The sequence below is a fragment of the Rhizoctonia solani genome, chromosome 14 (genome assembly GCF_016906535.1).
Source record: "Rhizoctonia solani chromosome 14, complete sequence".
Classification (NCBI taxonomy): Eukaryota; Fungi; Basidiomycota; class Agaricomycetes; order Cantharellales; family Ceratobasidiaceae; genus Rhizoctonia; species Rhizoctonia solani.
In genome coordinates, this window is record NC_057383.1 from 191,504 (window position 1) to 212,762 (window position 21,259).

General features: G+C 51.5%; 5 protein-coding genes across 5 annotated transcripts; 2 read left to right on the plus strand and 3 right to left on the minus strand.

Moving 5' to 3' along the window:
- Positions 1 to 2,329: 2,329 nt before the first annotated feature.
- RhiXN_10719 (Fungal specific transcription factor domain) lies at positions 2,330 to 7,008 on the minus strand (the record flags this gene model as incomplete). The annotated part of the gene is made up of 13 exons (XM_043330535.1): positions 2,330 to 2,638; positions 2,698 to 3,258; positions 3,341 to 3,360; positions 3,418 to 3,665; positions 3,718 to 3,741; positions 3,789 to 4,273; positions 5,307 to 5,428; positions 5,481 to 5,548; positions 5,695 to 6,067; positions 6,125 to 6,303; positions 6,350 to 6,575; positions 6,690 to 6,938; positions 7,002 to 7,008. 13 exons carry the CDS (start codon positions 7,006 to 7,008, stop codon positions 2,330 to 2,332), a joined length of 2,871 nt encoding a protein of 956 aa, XP_043185880.1.
- A 55-nt stretch (positions 7,009 to 7,063) lies between these two features.
- On the plus strand, positions 7,064 to 7,411 carry RhiXN_10720 (uncharacterized protein; the record flags this gene model as incomplete). The annotated part of the gene is made up of 1 exon (XM_043330536.1): positions 7,064 to 7,411. The coding sequence occupies one exon, from the start codon at positions 7,064 to 7,066 to the stop codon at positions 7,409 to 7,411; it is 348 nt and encodes a 115-aa protein (XP_043185881.1).
- A 5,463-nt stretch (positions 7,412 to 12,874) lies between these two features.
- RhiXN_10721 (lysophospholipase nte1) lies at positions 12,875 to 17,684 on the minus strand (the record flags this gene model as incomplete). Its single annotated transcript, XM_043330537.1, has 6 exons — positions 12,875 to 13,663; positions 13,716 to 16,216; positions 16,261 to 16,926; positions 16,989 to 17,357; positions 17,416 to 17,527; positions 17,592 to 17,684. 6 exons carry the CDS (start codon positions 17,682 to 17,684, stop codon positions 12,875 to 12,877), a joined length of 4,530 nt encoding a protein of 1,509 aa, XP_043185882.1.
- A 1,351-nt stretch (positions 17,685 to 19,035) lies between these two features.
- Positions 19,036 to 19,387, plus strand: RhiXN_10722 (uncharacterized protein; the record flags this gene model as incomplete). The annotated part of the gene is made up of 2 exons (XM_043330538.1): positions 19,036 to 19,048; positions 19,101 to 19,387. The coding sequence occupies 2 exons, from the start codon at positions 19,036 to 19,038 to the stop codon at positions 19,385 to 19,387; spliced, it is 300 nt and encodes a 99-aa protein (XP_043185883.1).
- A 233-nt stretch (positions 19,388 to 19,620) lies between these two features.
- On the minus strand, positions 19,621 to 21,041 carry RhiXN_10723 (queuine tRNA-ribosyltransferase; the record flags this gene model as incomplete). The annotated part of the gene is made up of 2 exons (XM_043330539.1): positions 19,621 to 20,934; positions 20,985 to 21,041. The coding sequence occupies 2 exons, from the start codon at positions 21,039 to 21,041 to the stop codon at positions 19,621 to 19,623; spliced, it is 1,371 nt and encodes a 456-aa protein (XP_043185884.1).
- Between the last annotated feature and the right edge of the window lie 218 nt (positions 21,042 to 21,259).

Sequence of the window (21,259 nt, forward strand, 5' to 3'; positions counted from 1 at the left end):
GGCGGAGCGTTAGGTGTGTAGCCCTGGCCAGTACACCTTCTAAAACTCGCTCAATTAGCCGTGTAGGATTACGATACTATGCTCTAAACTGTTTGTATTGAAAGGATGGGAAATGCCGAAGTTGAGTGATTGCGCTTGAGTGATAGTCAGACGAAACCGCCCCGAAACTCCGTAAAAGTACAGCTCCGAAGGAAATCCCGCATACATCTAATTCCATATGTCGTTTTACTCATGTGTCATGATTAGTGACACTCTTCAAAGACTGATGTCTCACAGAAATCTTCGTTTGTGGGTAGGCAAACCAGTGGGTCAGGACCGCAGAACACTATCCGAGATTTCCAGATCTAGTTTTGTACTGAGCACTTGTTCAATAAAAGACACACTATTTTCACGGCCACTATATTTCCAACAGATAGTTTCCTTGAACGTCCTGGCCGTCCCTGATGCCCGTGATTTGTGCAAGGTGTTGATCCGCTCGTAAATACCCCGCAGCTATCTCGTCCGAGTCCCGTGTCGTCACGCGTACCATGGGAGCATTTAAATCCCATTATTCTATATATGAAATGGTATTGCAGGCCTAGTGAACTTTCTGCTCGGTAGACGAATTGAGCACAGAATCAACAGTGAACCGTATGGCACGTGTGCCGTCCCTGTGTTTGCCATTCATTCATAGTTTCTAGACCGATTTCTGCCGGTGATTAACTTCGAGATTCTCAGTTAGTTTTCACAAATACGGAAGCTCTCGGAACTAGCACATTTTTGCTCTTCATTGTTAAGATCTTCGAAGCCGCCTGAGAGATAGCAGGTGATCCGTAACCCCACACGTCACCCATGGTCCGCGGCGCTGCCTCGACCAGGTGGTCTGCTCACAGTGATCGATCATGGTCCCATGTATGCCAGTGCGCATGCGCCCTCGAAATGCATTAAGCTCAAAACCAGACCTGGGCGAACCGAACCCATACGCCGGCCAGGGCGCTCCCAATTTATGCGACCTATAACTCCGTCGGTCCATGAATTGAGCGTGATTTCAGAAGGGAACTCTCAAAGAGCCAATAGAAATAGATCTGATCGATATCAAGTTATTCCCAATGCGCATGTACCCGTGTCTATCAAATCAAGCCAGAACAAGCCACTCTACGCAGTACGTGTATGGGTAGCCTGGCGCTCACTCTCCACCGCCGAAATAACAGGCTGGAAAGATATACAAATACGTTCATTAACCATGCTTCGCAATGCAAAACACAATCTCAGCCCCTGCTGCAAAAGCACCAAACGTTCGAGCGGGCATATGGCCGGAGACTCGCAGCCGCTGAATTCAGGTTTGGAACGGTGGTCCTTCGAGAAATATTTGCGCTTGTGGCGCGTGGGTCCCGAAGCTTGTCACATGGTTAGCCGAATCCTGATATGGGCTACATTGAGCCTGATCATCCAGGAGTTTCGCGTGGCTGGCATCGTCATTTATTCACCAGGTTCTTTCCAGGGTCAACAATTACGTGCTTATCTTAGCCCCTTGAGATCGTTCTCATACTCCACCTAGTAGCGGAAACAAGAAAACAGGACTCGGATATAGCCAGTAGTCAAATGATGAGACTGGATCAAAGTCGAACAGACAGAAAAGACATCCCAACCCCACGTTTGAGAGTTAACCGAATGAAAAGCTGCCAAATTGCCATGTGGACAGGCACTGGCTTCCATGATCGACGATCCATGTCGAAGCTCCAAAGGAAGCAACGTGTCATATTCCAATCTTGTCAGCATCTGTTAGTCACAGCACAGCTCCGGATTCGGATTAGCGCGTGACAGTATATATACAATGCACGGCACTTGGGCCGGCGGTTATAACTGAATGGGAGCCATGACGTGGGGATGCCGACGGTAGTTTTGCATTGCAGCCAGGCTGAAATGTGTGGTGCTTTTGGGGCTCGTCGGCCGTAAAGCAGTTGGTGGCGTTGTTTGGGAGTCGCGATACGCTTCGTGCAAATAAAGAGGCTGACCGTCGATCCCCTCTCCCCCTGCTTTGATTTCAGAACGAGCAATCATCGCTTAGTGCGATGTGATAGATTAAAGGCTCTCGATGAAATCAGATGTTTCAAGTAATTATTGCATTTCTAATATACTTTCGGTTCAAGGGGGGCGAAAAGCAGCACACACAGACATAACCGTAAAAGCAGGAACACTGTACTACAAAGACAAGTATGGACTAAACACAACCCGAACGAAATAATACGAGCCAAAAAAAAACAAATGTTCCCAAAACTCTCGAATGCAAACAAGCATAAAGGGAAAAAGAAAAAGAGGAAAAAGAAAAAGAAAATTAGCATAGAACCAACTAACTTAATCTCGAATACACCGGGTAGTTGGGCGACATTCCACCCGGCCCATCAGGGTTCTGATACACCCCCGTCGCGCCGTCCTGGAAGATCGACTGGATTCCGACGGTGCCAGGGACCTGAGGCATTATCCCATACAACGAACTCGACATGTCGTTTCCAAACGTCGTCGAGGGATGGTAGTCTTGCCAATATCCACCACCCGGGTTTCCGGTCCCAGACCCGCCCGGCCCACGTTCAGCACTAAACCGAGTCGCCGAGGTCGTCCAGCCCTGGCCCTGCTGCTGCTGAGGTGGTGGTGGTGGTTGCTGTTGTGGTTGTATGTGTCCATCCCAACCGTTTCCGGCGTTACCGTAATACCCCTGACCGTCCGTCGCGTGGTTGTACGAAGTATCTCGCTTCCCCAGCGCGTATATCCTGGGTCGGTGAACATCGGTTCAACAGATTGTGAAGTTTGTTGCTGTGGTTGCTGTGGTTGAGAATAAGGACTGGGTGCAACAGGCGCATAATTCGGCGCTTGGCCCGAGGTAGGTTGCATATGTCGCAAAGAAGAACGAGAATGCTGCATAATCGAAGGAACAGGCGAATGGCACGAAGGAGGAGCGGGATGGGGACCGGCGCCGGCAGTGGTCGGGGACGCATGATTGAGGGTTCCATCTCGAGGCTGAATGCGCAGATTGACCATCGGTCGGGTTTCCCGCATCGGCGCGAGTTGAATTCCACCTTCGCGCATACCGTCACGTGAATGTGAGCGTTGGTGGGCGCGTTCGGTGTTGTCGTCTGGTTCTTCTGGCGTCTTGCGCTTGTGTCTCCACGGAGAACGACGGAGCGACTCGAGGTAGTGTTCCTGGATGTTCATCTTGCTCTCGTTAAGTAGCTCGTACGCGCGTCCAGCAGAGGGCCAAGTGTCTTTCATAACCATAATACTCTAAAAATCGAAAAGTGTCTTGGACTCACATTCATGACTCCAAAGCAGTCATACAATCCCGGAGTCCTATCTGAGCCTGCACATCTTCCGGGTTCATCATCACTATCCGCCAATCGTCAGCCCGGATACCCACATCTAAAAAAAGAAAAGACAACTCACAAAGCGTAACGTGCATAATACTCGCGCTAAACACGTAATAACTCAAAAACGCGGGCCCACGACCGAGACTGAAATGTTCGCCATAGGTCAACACGATCTTGGTAATATGGTTCGCGGCGAGTTTGCACAGTCCGATGGCACGCGCCGATGAGGTGCTCGTGGACTGGTCCGATGTCGTCGACCCTTCGGGACGCGAATCGGTGCGTCGGCGGAGGAGGCGGAGGCTTATTGAACCGGATTCTAAAATTCTCAATCGAGTGAGTCTTGTCCTTTTAGGGTATATGTATGCACAACACTCACGAAGGTCGATGCAACAAAAGCACACTGCACCAGTACATCATGTGCAGCGTCAACACATGCGGCGGCGGTACCTTTCCGCTCCCCTCCAATACACCCGCGTAATGTCGTACCGAAGGTACACGGGGAGCGCCAACGCCCACTTTTCAAGCTCTTCCTCCAACTGCACCCGCTCCGCGCTCTTTGGAGTCGACCCGGGCCGAATGGAATACAACGCCTCGACGATGCGCGACAAGATGGCCGAGAGCTTGCTCGCAGCCGCAAAACACTCGAGCACGCGCCCGGGGACAGGCTCATACGATCCCGCGGTGACCGAGTCGTCCTTGACAATGTCCACCCAATCCTGGTCGATCTCGTCCAAGTCCTGGTCCGGCCAGCGGGTATCATAGTCCCGCTCAAACACGGCGAGCGGACGACCAATGTACGTGCTCACGTACTTGTCCATCACGACGCAGCCGAACCAGATGCACCGCCGGGTTTGCTTCTCAGCTGCGGAGAACGTGTTTGCGCCGGCTGCTTGCCATTTGTCGATTGAGCGGTGAAGGCCGAGGTCCTGGGCCTGGATTCGGTTGGGTAAGGGGGATGAGATGCGTGTATGGTTTCGGGGGATTGGGAGATGGGTTGATTGTGAATATCGGCGTGCAGGTCAATTTTGGATTGGATTGTGGGCCGAGACGATGTACGAGTGGGTCCAGAGGCCGGTCGGTTCAGTTGTTCGGTCGGAATAGAGTTAACCATCGGAACGAGTGGAGCACACGCGCGAGATTCAAAACGCGAAAAAAGGAATCATGTCAAGGAAGGAAAGAAGCCATTGATCACAAATCATGATCAGACCCGTCCCCAATGCATCCAGAGTCGCCCGGCGATCAATCACCCCGAGCCAACACACGAGTAGAAAATCCGACCCGAGCCAAGCCACAAGAAAGTGACACAGGAACGTTGGGGGTGAGGAGGGGATGGAATGAACAGCCAACCGAACGGGGGGAGGTGCGGGTGGAGTCGAAGCCAATTCAGAACGGCGAGTTCCGTTTTGCCGCGGAGATGAGAAAAGTGGTGGAGATCGATCAGAGATGCCAACGATTAAGGAAGTTATGATTCATGTCGAATATAGGTTATGTCGGTGTGTATTGGCGTATCGCGCATGACAACGGTGTTGATGGTGATAAATAAATATAGAAGAAGAAGCAGAAGTGATAGTCAGCGAACCTATTCCGTCATTCGAAATTCAAAACAAGTAAAACGCGCCACACCACATTTGGGACAGATCTCCCAGAGACCCTCCCACAGCCGTAATCGCCCGGTGCAAATGCAAGGGGGCAATCACATGCGACAGGGAGCCAAGGGGGAGACATGATTAGATGAGCAAAAAAGGAGTTTTTGGCGCTGCCGGGCATCGCGGGGCCCGGGGACGAGCAAGGGACAGATAGAGTTTGACTGAGCGGAGGATGGCCCGACGTCAGCCAGGTCAAGGGAAGACAAAGGTCTTCCCACCATCTATCCGTGCTTTTTGGCCGGTCTTGCCATTGAGCCCCCCGCTCCCGAGCGAACCAGAAGAGAAGCCTGAGAGCCAGGAACAAGAATTCGTGACTCACCATGCGGACGCTCATCCCCACGTAAAGCCATGCTTGTGCCATGGCCCCAATACCTATTTCTCGGTAGCTAAGCAAGAGAAGTGCCTGACATGTGGATGCTTTGGAAGATGCGTAGCTTCGGTCTGTAATGGTTGTTTAGTAAATGGAGTTAGACGGACGTAGGGGCGGACTTACTGAGCAGGACCTTGGCGGCCTCTAGGTAGTTGTCTCCGGCTGCCCACATTGTACCAGCTCGAGGGGGCCTGCGAGAAGGATCATAGCGAGCGGCAACAGCGTAAATGGAGAGTAAAAGAAGAGTCGGAATCCGCGAAGAAGGATGCGCAGATGGTCAGCACTGTAAAATCATGAGTGTCAAAACGCCAGCGCATTCCCCAAGAGCCTTGCTTACCTGGCCTTCCAATTCTGCCAAAAGACTTCGCGATGGATAATAGGAAGGACGGGATGAACATAGGCAAAATACAAGTTGAGAAGCTTCTCCTGCTGCTCGCGTGACGGCAAGACTTCGGCTGCGACTCTTATTTCGAGCATGTCGTAGCTCTCGGTTGGGCCATTGATGCTATTCGTGGGCTCAGTGTCCGAATCTCGTTCCTCGGCTACAGGAGGCCAAACTCGGCTGGCGGGGAATTTCCATATGCCATCGTCATCCATACGGACGCGGTCTCGCCTGTAGGCAGGCGCTTGGGCGAGAATATGGAGACCAGATGCTTTTCCGTGGTAACGCAGCTGGTGGTGCTCATTGAGAGAAAGCTGGCCAAGTGCGTCTGTGAGTGGGTCGGTTCGCCATCGGATTCATCGGGTGGGAGTGGATATGTCGGGACTGGGCGGGAGAGACCGAGCCAGAAGAGGACAGTCTGCGGCGCTGTGCATCTGGGGCGAGCGAGCAGGAGGAGTGGGTGTCGGAGCATGTCGAGAGGAAGGCCGCGAATGCGAAGATCCGAGAATACGTGCTCCTAGCTCGTCCTGCCAATCACGAGGGGGAACGTCAAACCCACTTGGCCTGATAAAAAATAAATAAAATAAATCAACAAAATACAGAGAAATACCCACCGTTGAGGATGGCGGTCCGAGCAGTGTTGATGTGTGTGCGTGCCTTGGGGTCACGTGCGTCGCTGGAGTCCTTGCCGCGACTGCCAAATGGACTCTCGTCGACACGGGCGATGATGTGCCGTGCGAGTGGGTCGGCAATAAGGTCGGCAATAAGCGATTGGCCCGCGGATCGGGTGACGCAATGAGCGTTCCCAGCAATGCCTCGAGCTGGTGCAGCCTTGCCTCGATGGCGTCAATGTACCCCTTGGGCGGGCCTCGTTTGCGAGAAGGACCGAGAAAAGTGCACTCTAAACCTTGTTTAACTTTGAAATGGGAAATATTGTATTTTCCACCCACCTTGTCCCAGCAACACGCAGTTCCGACACGCAGTGCTGTCTGTGCTCTTCTCGCACTTGCACTTGGCCTTGCGGCAGTTGTCGCATGCCTTGGAGGACCGCTTGCGAGGAGCACGCTGCGGGCCGTGGCTGTGTTCGCCGGTGGTTGGCTGGTCCTCGTCGTCTTCCTCGTCGTCCGAGGGCACATGTGTGAGCGATGGTGAGGATTGCTCAGCGGCGGTGGGGGATGATGTATGCGAGCGGCTTGCATCTGCAGCGACATTATTTCAGTGCGCCTCTCCGGCGGATCATTCTCCCATCTTATACTCCTCACTCCCCATCCGAAATCCCGGACCCCCGTCACTCCCCCCAGACTCCGGCATCGACCGGCCCCCAATGCACCCCCGGCCACTCGGTCCGATCACTACCCCATCGCCGATGCCTCTGCAACATAGCCACCGTGCCGATCTCCTCCCTGGCATTCCCGTTGCACCCACTATCGCACACGCAACACCCCTCGCTGCGGATTACGCTGCGTTTCCTGAACCGAAACTCTCTCCTGATTCATTTCATCCCCCGCTGTCAAGCCCAGACGTAACTCCCCCCGTCTTCTGGTCTCGTATTTCCAACCGATCACTGTCTTGCAGGTACCGGCGGAACCTGATTTGCCTTCGTAATCTGCCGCGCGTAAGCCCAGATGTCTGGGTTCCGGCCTTTATCGAGCCTGCACCGTACCGGTTCTAGCCAACTAGTGTCTATACTACCGCGACTCGTCTGTGTAATACACAACTCCGCCTCCACCTGCAGTGGCCCTCCCCCTCTACTCCGCTCGATGCCAATCTCACGTGGGTCCATACTCGGAATCTCTAGCGCGCACATGTCATCAGACCTCATCAGACCTCGTCATTCCTACACTACCTACGAAAAGCTCGCGCACAAGTCCACCCGCATACGCACACAACAAATTAACAACTCGAGTCCTCGCTCACAACTATATCACTTGTCGCAACAAGCTCATTTGGTCATCGTCACCCCTGCATCTCTATTTGATCGACCGGCGCCGAGGAATCGTCAAGAAAACAAAGTAACCAAGCTGGTGGAACTGGGTCATATTCTCTTTATGGAATCATCAAGCATGTTCCGGATACGCTATACCCCTTCCTTCCTTCCCCCTCTCTCTCTTAGTTCTTGAGCTTACTTTACGCCTTGGAGGGGCAAGCGAGTAATAGTCCAAGGTAAAAATGCGTGTATACTCTCCGCGGCACCGGGCCCCAACCTGATCGACAATCAATCAAACCATACAGTGTGGCATGGCATGGCGTGGCTATAGTCTAAAACACGGTACTACACTCATTCTAGAGCGTAAATTGCCACCAAAACGCCAAAGGGAACAAGTACATGGGCGCTCCGTGTCGTCCACCAAATCCGAACGCTGGGACCATCTTGGTTGTTCTATACCTCATATTTTGTTATGTTGCTTCGGCCGACAGGCTGTCTTGGTAATCGTGTGCTCGGCAAGAGAACCGGGATGAACTCGGGACGGGACCTGGCAAACACGCCGTGGCGCAGAACGTGGCGACCATCACCTTTGTGACATGCTACTGCCGGTGGGGGTTTTGTCCTCACCACTCGGCACATCTCGCGTAGAGGGGAGGAGATATTGAATATGTCAAAAAATTAAGCGCTTGAATACGATTGGTGCGGCGCCGACCTGCGCATACTGTATCCACAAGTTGTCCAAATTAAAACACACCATCCTTGAAATTATCGTGTTTTTCTTTCTTTTCTTTCTTTGCCACTGGAATGCATACAATGAACGCCCGGCCGATCGGTTATATTCGATGTTGCGGGGTAGGGGAGACTCAAAGCCAGAACCGTATGCTTAGGAAATCAAAACGCCGATACATAGCGTACATACTTGGGCTTTCTGATCGCCATCCCTCGGCTAGCTTTGCTATATGATATAACCGTGAGAACACAACGACGACTATACTCGGGTTTAGGGAAAAAAAGCTACATTAGGTTATATGAAGTGAATTTCAGTATATAAAACTTGATTTGGGGGAGCGGTGCGACTTGATTATGAGTGGGGCAAACGCTCGTATAGGAAAGATGAATACGCACAATCGGTGCCCTCTCCCCGCATTGCATTCGGGTCAAGTGAATAGCACAGGCGTACAATTCTCCGATGGGGGCTTGCCTTTTGTTTTTGCCATTGGTCTGTTACGGTGTAGTGGCAAACGCACAATCATGAGTTTGCCAAACTCGAAACTTTTGCATTTCGGGGGCTATATGATGATGAACTTATTCAGTCAATAAGAAGTCCCGCTGTGACTTGCTCGAATAGAAAGTGACCAGGATTACGGAGGATTCTGTATCCTGACTTGATCGGCGCAAGTCTTTTCTCTTCCTAGTGTTTTCCTATAAACTCGACCAATGAGAGAGAAGAGGGGAGGGGACCTCTATATGCGAATCAAACTCGCAAATCAAGGACTAGGGCGCCGTTGAATTTTTGCAAAGATAGAAACTGAGCCGCGGTCGGCCATGGCCGTGGTACATCGAGATATGCCCACTGGGAGGCAATTGATAGGGTGTCGTGTGCTGGGACTAGCGCCACAACACAATTGCTTACGTCTCCAAGCTACGATTGGCTAATTCGTGGTCTGGTGCATACTATGACTCTCACCCCCTTTCTGCTTTGCAGGGGGAGGAATTTCTGGGTCGTGTTCTTGAATTGAATCGATCATCCAAGAACCAAAGGTCTCCTAATGTCTCTCTTATTCACGTATATCGTTCTAGACTTCAAGTCTGACCCGGTAATTAACATCTCCGTCGGTGGTGCCGATACTCCATGACTCTCGGTATGAGGTAACTGACCGTCAAACCGTAATATCGTTATCTACATTCAATTAAATAGAAATTGACCTTGCTTGTTGACGCAGTAGCGTTGACCATCGGTGATCGAGGAGTACCGCCGACCGAATTCATCCGCGCTTTGTGCCTTCGTACAGCCTCCGTTTTCACAAGAAATAGAAGAAGAAGAAGAAGAAGTGTATCAGCTCCACAACGCGATTGAACACAACAAGGCACACAATACAAATTGCGATTGTAGTAGTTGAGAGTTTCATCAAGCTTCAGCCCTCATACTTTACTTTTTCGGACAGGTTTACGAGAATTGATTGGGTCGTGTCCGGTCTTGATTTGCCGAGATGTGGTTACTGCCAATCATGCCTTGCAAGACGTATTGGCCCCTCGGGTCGAGGGCCTTTTGACGGGATCGTAGGGACTAGCAATTTGTTGTCTATTTTCAGAGCCCAGTTCCGGCTGTAAAGCATAGAGAGGTATTTGAATTCAGAGGTCGTATGTGTGATACCACAAACAACCAAGTTGAGGCTAGGGATGATGTCTTCGCGCTTTTCCACGGCTTGGGTCTCACCGGGTGATACGTAAAAAGAAACCTAGATATGAGGGAAGTGTAAGATGAGCGGCGCATACACACGTGGAGAGGAAAACACAGGCTGGACAGGTTATGTGTTGTCGAGTGTGTAACGCCTCTGAACAAACTCAACTCAAAAGCCGGCGGCAAGCGAGAAGCCTCATTCGCCACAGTTTGTACTTCCATAATTGTCTTTGAAGATTGATCTAGGCTTATTGCGCTGGGAAGTCCACCGACTTGGCCATACTATTTCCGCGTTTTCCTCCTGATATCGGAACAGAAGGTTAATGCACTTGAAAGTGCACATGTCAGTGCGAATACGAGGGTGTTCGTTGTTGCTTTTGTCAGACGTCGGTGTAACCTTTGTTATACTTGGCAAGTCTTAAACTGGTATAGCATGCCAGCATGAGCAGATTCGCAACTTGGAGTCTCTTCCTGGTCACAGTGAAAGGCAAAATTGATTGACTAGGGTTGCTTTGAAGTTCAATGTGTGAGTAATTTGAACACTTGTACGAGCTAGATGCGGTTTTGTTTGACACTATTGTTTGTTCAGTCTGCGTTGGATTCATTGGTTATGTAGTTGGCATGATGCATGTCATTTTTTCTTTGACTTGCTGGGCTCGACGCGAGGTCTTCTCTTAAATCACTACCAAGGCTTAAAACTTGGTAATGGCGTTCAGAATGCTCCAACCGCTCAAAGGGACGGTAGCCCTGGAGCATAATCAGTAGCTAGTTGTAGCGCGCCCGTCGCTCGGTAAGTGCTGTTTTCAACTCTCAAACTTGTTTTATATCGTGGAAAAGCCAACTATGAGTACAACAGCGAATGATTACAACATTTCTGGTGGCAAGTTTGTCACAGTAAGAAGAGTGGGATAACAGTAGATCGTATCTGTGTCTTGCACGCTGAGCATATCATACTGGGCTGTTTGTAAAATCTCCTGTCCGGATGTTGTTTGCGTGTGGAGGCCACATATCTGTGAAAGCGGGTTGGTAAGTGTTGAAATATTCGTTGGTTTGCTAAGTAGCTATTAGGCTCCTTGACCGATGGACGGAGTCCCCGAGCCCCAATATGCCTGCGTAGCCTAGAGTATCATAGGGGAGAGCGATGGCTAATTTGATCATACCTCTGTCACCACAATTACTTAGTACAGGATAGTCGACATAAAGTCACTGCAATCAAGATGATCGTTGTGTGAGCGCTAGGTCCATGGGCTGAGCCTTGCTTGCTTGTCCTTAGTGGTATACCCTAATCGAACTCACGTAAATTATTATTGGAAGTTGTGATTTATGATGTTTACAAATTGACCGCGATCGTCGGGCCCGCCCACTCGCTTAATGATCATTGGGGTCAACTCGCGTAGACTTGGCACAAGCAACGCTGCGCGCAGGAGACGAACAACTATGCGCTATTCACCCAATGTATGATATGCGCTTTGCAGTTAGTTTCACCGTCTCGACCACTGCTGTCGTGAAATTCTACCAATCATTCCTCGTTCCGTGTATCAAAGTTTGTCTGCTGAATATTGCCGAAATGTCACAGAATTAAAAGGTAAACAAACAAACTGATTGATCCAAATTGACCCTCAGCGTTCTGGATAGACACAGAAGGCTTCTAGAACGAAGTCGGGAGCTATAACTAAAGCCACAATTCTCACCGTGAGAACTGGAATATTCTGATTATGTGCGCGTTTCACTAGCCTTTTGCGCCTCAACCCAATGCCGGCTTGGAAGTGTAAAAACGGTGTGATCCCTGGTACCGCCAGATTACCGGTTTAATTTCTATTCTCGGTATGTGTGCTGTTGTTATCAAAAATGGGAACCTGTGGTCCCAACCGATCGCTTACAGGCGAATAACCCGCATACATCATCCATATATAGACATGGTATCCGTGCTTGTCTGTTTTAAACGCAGCACGTTTCTTGATGTCACCGACGTAACTATGGCAGCACTTTGGCGTGCCTGAGGATTCGGTTAGGCAGTTGCCGACCGAGACCCGTGTGATTCCACCTTGCCGGTAAACCGGCTATAGCGAGATGACAGATTTCGTATGCACTGTATGTATGTTTCACGATCGTAGGAAATTAAATAAGTTTGAGTCTAGCTGTAGCGTAGTTGTTAGAAATTGCAATTGGAGACAATGTGGCTGAAAAATACCAGGAACAGAGATCTAGGTCGGCATAGATTGGGGGATGATCAATGAATTAGAACTAGAAGTGATCTTCATTAGAGTATCAGATGCAGGAAATTGTTTGCATGTCGAGCTTTCTTAAAAGATTTCATGGTATACCCCAAAGGTACGACAACCCTATATCACGTCCGGGGTCTGCCTAGTATGCGCGCCCATAAACCAAAGAGTCCAGAGCCGGACGGTGTATAAGAGGATGCGAATCCTCGGTAGATTAGACAATTTGCCAAAACCCCGCATATAAAGCACAGATTTTGGGATGTGGAAAATCCGCAATCATATCTACCATATTCATAAGCCCAGCCGCCGCCTGTCGCACACAATGACTTATCAAAGAACAAATACGAAACGGGCCAGTTAAGGAAGATTGCATCCCTTGACTCTATAACTGAGACCACACGACCCAAAAATATTATTGTAAAAATGCGTCATTTATGTTCTGCATCCCACCAGACAGTCGATACATAACGTTCATTCACTATCACATATCCGATACACGGGAGTCGAAACCAGTATAGCACCATTCTAACTTCATCAACCACTCAAGCGTCCTAATATCCACTAACCCTTACTTCCATCCTCCCACTACGACCCTATGTGGATGTACGGCACCCATCGAGCAAACTCCTTCTCCCCGACCTTCTCACGCAGCCCCGCCACAGCATCGTGCAGTGCCTTTCCCGCTTCTCCGCTCCCCACCTGTCCATCCTGCATCAGCCGTGCATACACTTTGTCCGCTACAAACGGCGCATCCTCATCCATCACAGACCACATCGTCGCAATCACGCTCGGATATCCCGCCATCAGCATTCCCGAGGCCAGATGTATCGCTTCATCCGGTAGCTCCTTGTCGCCTGTGGCAGTTTGACAGGCGGACAGGAACGCAAGCCCCTTGTTCCGGAACGTCCGCTGGTTGATGGCTGAAAGGTCCAGAATGCCGCCGTGTAAGTAGAACCCACTCTGCGTTGGGTCTTTGAGATTTTGGTGGGCGTGGCAAGCAAGGTGCACCCAGTCGTGCTGTTCCATTGCATCCAGCACAGTCGTAGCCGTCGCTTCGTCCTCCACTAGCTGCGAGTAGCTGGCTTTGCCTCTGATATGAGATTCTAGACATGCGAGCTCCCTAGCGGTGCCAGGCAATGAACTACAGCCGGGTGTGTTGGTTTGACCGATAGCAAGTACTTTAGTAGCCTGGTTGAGCGGTCGCGGACCAGAGCCAAGGAGAGCGGCGAGGGTTGGGGTATATGATGAGATGGCGTAATCGAACACTCTTGACCGCGGCTGGTCGTAGTCCCCGGCTGCATGTAGCGGCAGGAAGGACATGATGCCAGTCGGACACCAAGTGATATGAGGTAGAGTACCACTCGGATGGTCGTTCTATGGGGGTGATGTTTTAGGTAACGTACGCAAAACGAGTAACTGGACGAACCATGTAGCCCAGATGAGCAAGCACCGGCCTCACCACATCATGCCACAACGAGGCAAGCACAGGTCCAGCGTCTGGTTCGGTGTCTCCGAGTCGACGAAACTTGATCCTGTACGTACGCTCCCGAATGCCCTTATCTCGAAGCAGTCGTTCTATTTCCGACCGAGTCTTTTGCGCTTTCTGTTGATCGAACTTGGGAAGGCTAAGATGACTGACATGGTCGCACTCGGGCAAGATGAAAAGGGCGTCACAGTGGGCTTCGTGACAGTTGATGACCACGACAGGCCCATATCGAGCAGCGCGAATGAGACGATCAGATTTGATGGGCAGCAGAAAGTGCTCGAACCCACGATGCTGGCGTACCTGCTCTAGTAGCTTGGCATATTCTTCAGCCAAGTGATGGCGACGCTCCGGAGTATGGGCGGCAAATGGATCAGTACCCGATGGCGAAACTCCAGAACCTGCTTGGTGAAGCTCGTGGGAGACCTGTTGCAGCTGAGATGCAAGGTCGGGGTGGAGCACCGTCAGGTCATCCAGAGGAGTGCAGAGCATAAGACTCTGGTTCCACACCACACATCGTGCATGCTCCAGCCACTCTAGTGCCAGCCTGTACTCGGAAGACTGGATGGCAGCAGACGCAGCTCGCACAGCAAGATTCTCAGTCATGGACAAGTCGTGATAGCGCTGAGTGCTAGTAGAGCCAAGCCAGATGTAGTGAGGAAGAAGGTCGATTGTGGCACGGAAGGCTTCGATGGGACTGAGATAGGGGTGCTCGGATGCGAGGGTTGCCCAACGATGGGCATTATCAAACACATCACGGGGTGGGCCAGTGAGGAGCTGGGAGGACTTGCGAAAGGATTGAAGAGAAGTGGCAAGGTGAGAGGGGTCACGAGTATGCCGGAATCGGAGATGTGAGATGTAGGCCCAGTGGAAGTGGCGTTTAGACAAATCGGGATGGCCGTCGGGAATAAGCTCGAGTGCACGAGTGTCGCATTCGATTGCCTCGAACAGGTCCGCCATCTCGCCCGTGTGTTCATATCGATCGGTGTATGACACCCCCAGACTGGCATGTCGGTCTGGTAAGTCAGGATGGCCGTCAGGAGTGAGGTCGAGTGCACGAGTGTGGCATTCGATTGCCTTGGCCAGGTCCGCCACCTCGCCTATGCGTCGATATTGATCAGTGTATGACACTCCCAGACTGGCATGTCGGTCTGGCAAGGATGGATGGCCGTCAGGAGTCAGGTCGAGTGCACGAGTGTGGCATTCGATTGCCTTGACCAGGTCTGCCATCTCGCCCGTGCGTCGATATCGATCGGTGTATGACACTCCCAGACTGGCATGTCGGTCTGGCAAGCGTGGATGGCCGTCAGGAGTGAGGTCGAGTGCACGAGTCTTGCATTCGATTGCCTTGACCAGGTCCGCCATCTCGCCCGTGCGTTGATATCGATCGGTGTATGACACTCCCAGACTGGCATGTCGGTCTGGTAAGTCAGGATGGCCGTCAGGAGTGAGGTCGAGTGCACGAGTCTTGCATTCGATTGCCTTGACCAGGTCTGCCATCTCACCCGTGCGTCGATATCGATCGGTGTATGACACTCCCAGACTGGCATGTCGGTCTGGCAAGCGTGGATGGCCGTCAGGAGTGAGGTCGAGTGCACGAGTCTTGCATTCGATTGCCTTGGCCAGGTCCGCCATCTCGCCCGTGCGTTGATATCGATCGGTGTATGACACTCCCAGACTGGCATGTCGGTCTGGCAAGGATGGATGGCCGTCAGGAGTGAGGTCGAGTGCACGAGTCTTGCATTCGATTGCCTTGACCAGGTCTGCCATCTCACCCGTGCGTCGATATCGATCGGTGTATGACACTCCCAGACTGGCATGTCGGTCTGGCAAGCGTGGATGGCCGTCAGGAGTGAGGTCGAGTGCACGAGTCTTGCATTCGATTGCCTTGGCCAGGTCCGCCATCTCGCCCGTGCGTTGATATCGATCGGTGTATGACACTCCCAGACTGGCATGTCGGTCTGGCAAGGATGGATGGCCGTCAGGAGTGAGGTCGAGTGCACGAGTGTCGCATTCGATTGCCTTGACCAGGTCCGCCATCTCGCCCGTGCGTTGATATCGATCGGTGTATGACACTCCCAGACTGGCATGTCGGTCTGGCAAGGATGGATGGCCGTCAGGAGTGAGGTCGAGTGCACGAGTGAAGCATTCGATTGCCTTGGCCAGGTCCGCCATCTCGCCCGTGCGTCGATATCGATCGGTGTATGACACTCCCAGACTGGCATGTCGGTCTGGCAAGTCAGGGTGGCCGTCAGGAGTGAGGTCGAGTGCACGAGTGTCGCATTCGATTGCCTTGACCAGGTCCGCCATCTCGCCCGTGCGTTGATATCGATCGGTGTATGACACTCCCAGACTGGCATGTCGGTCTGGCAAGGATGGATGGCCGTCAGGAGTGAGGTCGAGTGCACGAGTAAGCATTCGATTGCCTTGGCCAGGTCCGCCATCTCGCCCGTGCGTCGATATCGATCGGTGTATGACACTCCCAGACTGGCATGTCGGTCTGGCAAGGATGGATGGCCGTCAGGAGTGAGGTCGAGTGCACGAGTCTTGCATTCGATTGCCTTGGCCAGGTCCGCCATCTCGCCCGTGCGTCGATATCGATCGGTGTATGACACTCCCAGACTGGCATGTCGGTCTGGCAAGGATGGATGGCCGTCAGGAGTGAGGTCGAGTGCACGAGTGTCGCATTCGATTGCCTTGACCAGGTCCGCCATCTCGCCCGTGCGTCGATATCGATCGGTGTATGACACTCCCAGACTGGCATGTCGGTCTGGCAAGTCAGGGTGGCCGTCAGGAGTGAGGTCGAGTGCACGAGTGTGGCATTCGATTGCCTTGGCCAGGTCCGCCACCTCGCCCGTGCGTTGATATCGATCGGTGTATGACACTCCCAGACTGGCATGTCGGTCTGGCAAGGATGGATGGCCGTCAGGAGTGAGGTCGAGTGCACGAGTGTCGCATTCGATTGCCTTGACCAGGTCCGCCATCTCGCCCGTGCGTTGATATCGATCGGTGTATGACACTCCCAGACTGGCATGTCGGTCTGGCAAGCGTGGATGGCCGTCAGGAGTGAGGTCGAGTGCACGAGTGTCGCATTCGATTGCCTTGGCCAGGTCCGCCATCTCGCCCGTGCGTCGATATCGATCGGTGTATGACACTCCAGACTGGCATGTCGGTCTGGCAAGCGTGGATGGCCGTCAGGAGTGAGGTCGAGTGCACGAGTCTTGCATTCGATTGCCTTGGCCAGGTCCGCCATCTCGCCCGTGCGTTGATATCGATCGGTGTATGACACTCCCAGACTGGCATGTCGGTCTGGCAAGCGTGGATGGCCGTCAGGAGTGAGGTCGAGTGCACGAGTGTCGCATCCGATTGCCTTGACCAGGTCCGCCATCTCGCCCGTGCGTCGATATCGATCGGTGTATGACACTCCCAGACTGGCATGTCGATCTGGCAAGTCTGGGTGCAAATCAGGAGTTAGATCTAGTGCCCGATTGTGATGCCTGACTGCCTTTTCGATGTCGTCTATCTTCCCAGTGCTTCGAAACCGAATATTGTATAGTTTTCCTATCGTAGATAGCATTTCATGTCCTATTGCGCGGTAGATCAGCGGACGGACAATGCTTTCAATCATTACTCTCATTCTTACCCATGCTATCTACCAATAAATAGGAATCTGAATCTAATAGTTGTAAAAAGGTTTCGTCGTTAATACTGTCGTCAGTATCTGAGCTAGGTGTCCTTGTGCCATCGGATCCTTCCTATTTCTCTTCGATTAGCCACGGCCCAGACGCAGACGAGTGCTCGACCCAAAGTTCTACTCACATCACTCGTCTCGCCATGGCTAGCCACCACTTCCTGTGAGCTCGAATGTTCGTCCTCCGTTCTGCAATTTTTTAGTTGATTGCTCGGAGGCATGTTCTCGGTCGCTAATGCTGACGTCTGATCCTTAAGCGAGTGGTATGCCCAAGGCTCAGGTAGGGTCTTAGTGCTATATGAGCTCAGTGCGATGAGCCAGTTGGTTCTTTTCTACTCACATGCGATAAATTTTTTGAAGCAGGGGGCAGTTCAAGACTTGTCTGGCTTTGCAGGGATGAATCAACGCGCTGCGTCAAGCCCTCGCCAGGCTGTTGTCTTATAGGTCTTGGAAAGCAGCACATCGATCGTCATATCGACACGTTCTCTCGGATTTTCCTCTGGCTTTTTGTGTTTCGATGCGGTACAATGCTGTGGCTTGGGTGCAAGGCTTCCACCTGTCGCGGGCGCTTGCAACTGTGTTCCTAGCGAACGCGTTACGTTTCCACCGTGGTCCTGTATGCCAGCCTCAGCATTTCTGTGATAGCTATGTACTGCATATATCGTTGCGACCTTTCTTGTTCTCAACTCCCGTATTTGCCTATCTGCCGAGTATCTTTCTCTGGTGCTTTCTTCATGAAGGTAACCGCACCTTCTCCATTCATGCACCTGCTCTTGATGCCATGATGTTCCAGCTCCTTTCTTAGCGCTAATCCAGTTCTTCACTAATTGGAAAATTGCTGTACCGAGAGTATTTACATCGAAAGTGTGCGACCACAGCATAGTTCAAATTACGCGAGGTGGTACCGGTAGCTATGTATAGTCTTATGATATTTGGTATGTATGTGAATCTCTTTGAAGAGGCGCGTTTGGCAGAGCCCAAGGCCGGCGGACTCCGAAATTTAACATTAGGCAGTGTGAAGAGCATGTCGAGTGTAAATAACTGCACGCTTTGAAAATGCACAATCAAAGGGGCTCCAGACCTTCGGCCGGGGACCCGTGCCGATACGAGGGTGTTTTGTGGAGCTCAGATTCGCGAGGCTTCGAAGGCCCATCACGTGCACAGCCTTGAATTTCCAAATTGGAATCGATACTCTCCACCTCTGCCATCACCCATGTCATTGGTCACCCTGCTCACTCGTTCCAGCTGGCCTGTAACCACATCTTTTAGCGGAATAAACGGCAATAGAGTACATGGATTTATCACAAGATCATCCACTATTAATTTTCGCTCTTTCTCACAAACTTGCATATTTCGAGCGACGCACTACGAAACATTGGGCGTCCCTCAGAATGCCACAAAGGGCCAAATAAAAGCGAGTTTCTACAACGTGAGTTGTTTAGATGAAATGAGAGCCTGGTTTGGGACGTCTTACTCTAAATAAGTAGCTTAGCAAGAGGTACCATCCAGACGTCAGTCCTGACACAAAGGAGAAGTTCGTGGCAGTCAGCGAAGCATATGGGGTGCTCCACGATGATCGGGCAAGGTAAGTTGGCATATTCAAACACTTTGCAGTATTAACCTCGAATCAATTACAGGCGCACTTATGATCGCACTCTTGTGGGGTCTGTCGCTCATGAAAACCCGAGTGGGTCGAGTTGGGCACACGACACTCTGCACCGCCGACCACGAGCAACACATGCATGGGAATCTCCACGTCGCCATAGAGCTCAACAGCATGGATCGCATCAGCACCCGCAAGCCCATGCACGTACGTCTTCCGGGGGATACACCCACGCATCTCCCCATGCACGGAGAGCGACCGGCGGTGGAGGATATTCACACATTCCACGACAAGATCCGAATTCCCCACTTTCTAGGCTAGAGCGAGAATCAGCGGTATGGAGGGTGGTGACGGTGTTCGGGTTGCTGTGGGTTGTCGTCAGCCTAAGTGGACTGACAGTTCACGCTGGGAAGCACTGAGCTGGTGAGGATACACCCCACTCCTAGCATGATTCAATTGCTTGATTGATTATATGAATTTGATTCAGAAATTATGAAGTTATTTACGTGACACCATCTCTCTACCTAGATAGCAATCCATATTTCTTTTTCAGATTATTCTTCTAAAGCGTATTGCGCCTTTTCTGCCTTTTCCCTCGCAAGTCGTCCCTTTCCCCTTGCCCGATCTACACCCCTCCATGCTTTCTCCGCATCACGAAGTACCTGCATGCTACCATCATACCTTGCTTCAAACAATCGTAACTCCTTCTCAAAATTTCCGTTCTCAATCGTGGAACGAGCGCCCGCCATCATAGCTTCCACTACTGCGAGATTGTGGAAAGTAAGCAGCGTGTGCGCGCTCATTTCGTGCGTGTGCAAAAGATGGTGAATGTACGCGCGAGTATAAGGCGGGGCAAAGTGGGGTCCCTCCCCTTCCAAGGCCAATTCATCAATCTTGCTATGTTCTACTGGTTGCGTGTCCCAGACGGGCGAGCACGCGGAGCAGTAGCAAGTTGGCTTATCGGATGAACTCAAGTTCGATGCGCCAGTAAATTCACTAGAAAGCTCGACGAATTGCTGCTCGTAGCGGGTATCATAAAGGTTGTGACCAACGTCCAGCTTCTCTCCAGAGTGTTCGCCAACCACGGGAAATACAAAGTCCAGAGCAACTCCTGCGCTGGCACACCGAATTGCGAGTGCTGAATCGATAAGATCTACACCTTGTTCGATCAATCCGAGCATAATATGGGGCGAGGCCAATGCGAGGCCAAGTGCAAGTCGAGGTTTGTGTGAGGACAAATGATCAAGGGAAGACCGCACGAGTTCAGACAATCGAGCATCTATGTCCTCGGTATAATTTAGGATATCTGATTCGAGTGGGTCAGGCGCGGCAAGAACGTTTGTGGCAAACGCATGAGCCCGGGCCGAAGGGGCAGTAGTTGGCAATGGAGGGGGGACCACGCCATTTTGCTTCCCCAGTTGGGCTCGTAACTCCGATTGGATAGGGGCAATCTCGAGGACATATCCTGTCAATGTTTCATCAAGACGTTCGATGATCGGATGGATCGTAGCAGTAACCTCAGAAACTGTTGTTGGGGCCACGATCGACCCTTCATCGTTCCCGCGCGCTCTCTCGTTGATGTTTCTCCCAGGATTGAGTTTTTGCCAATCAGATGGATCTAGTGATTCTACCAAACTGTGGGCGAATGCTGCGCGTGCATTGGCGTTGCTACCGCCCATCAGAGGAGCAAATATTGGCCTTGGAGCAAGGCCGGTTGCGAGATGAGTGAGCCAGCTCAAGGACCGAGTTATGCTTTTCTCTATTCGTTTTTGTGAATATGGGGGAGGGGTGAAGGGTGTATCTCCAGGAGCGATGACAATATCAGGATTAGCGCCAGAGACGTATGATATGTAGTCCGAGGGTCGAACCTAAATCAACCAGAAGTTAGATTAGATCTAGGAGCAATGTACAAACTCACCTTACGACATCCTCTGATACATTGTGTTTGAATAAATTCGGCAGTGTTGGCCGGCATCTCATTAACGGAACTGGGATCTCGTAGGCTCATGCTAACAATATGCTTTTCTGTTTCAGAGAGGTTAACTTGTGAAGTGGATGAGCATCTGGACAAAGGATCGGCAACGGTGTTTTATCTTGTAGGCTTCTGCACGAGTTAGTTAAAATTACAATGGCGGGAAGGTAGTCTATAACACACTAGTTTTCGAATGGCTTGTGTATCCAAGCAAGGTTAGG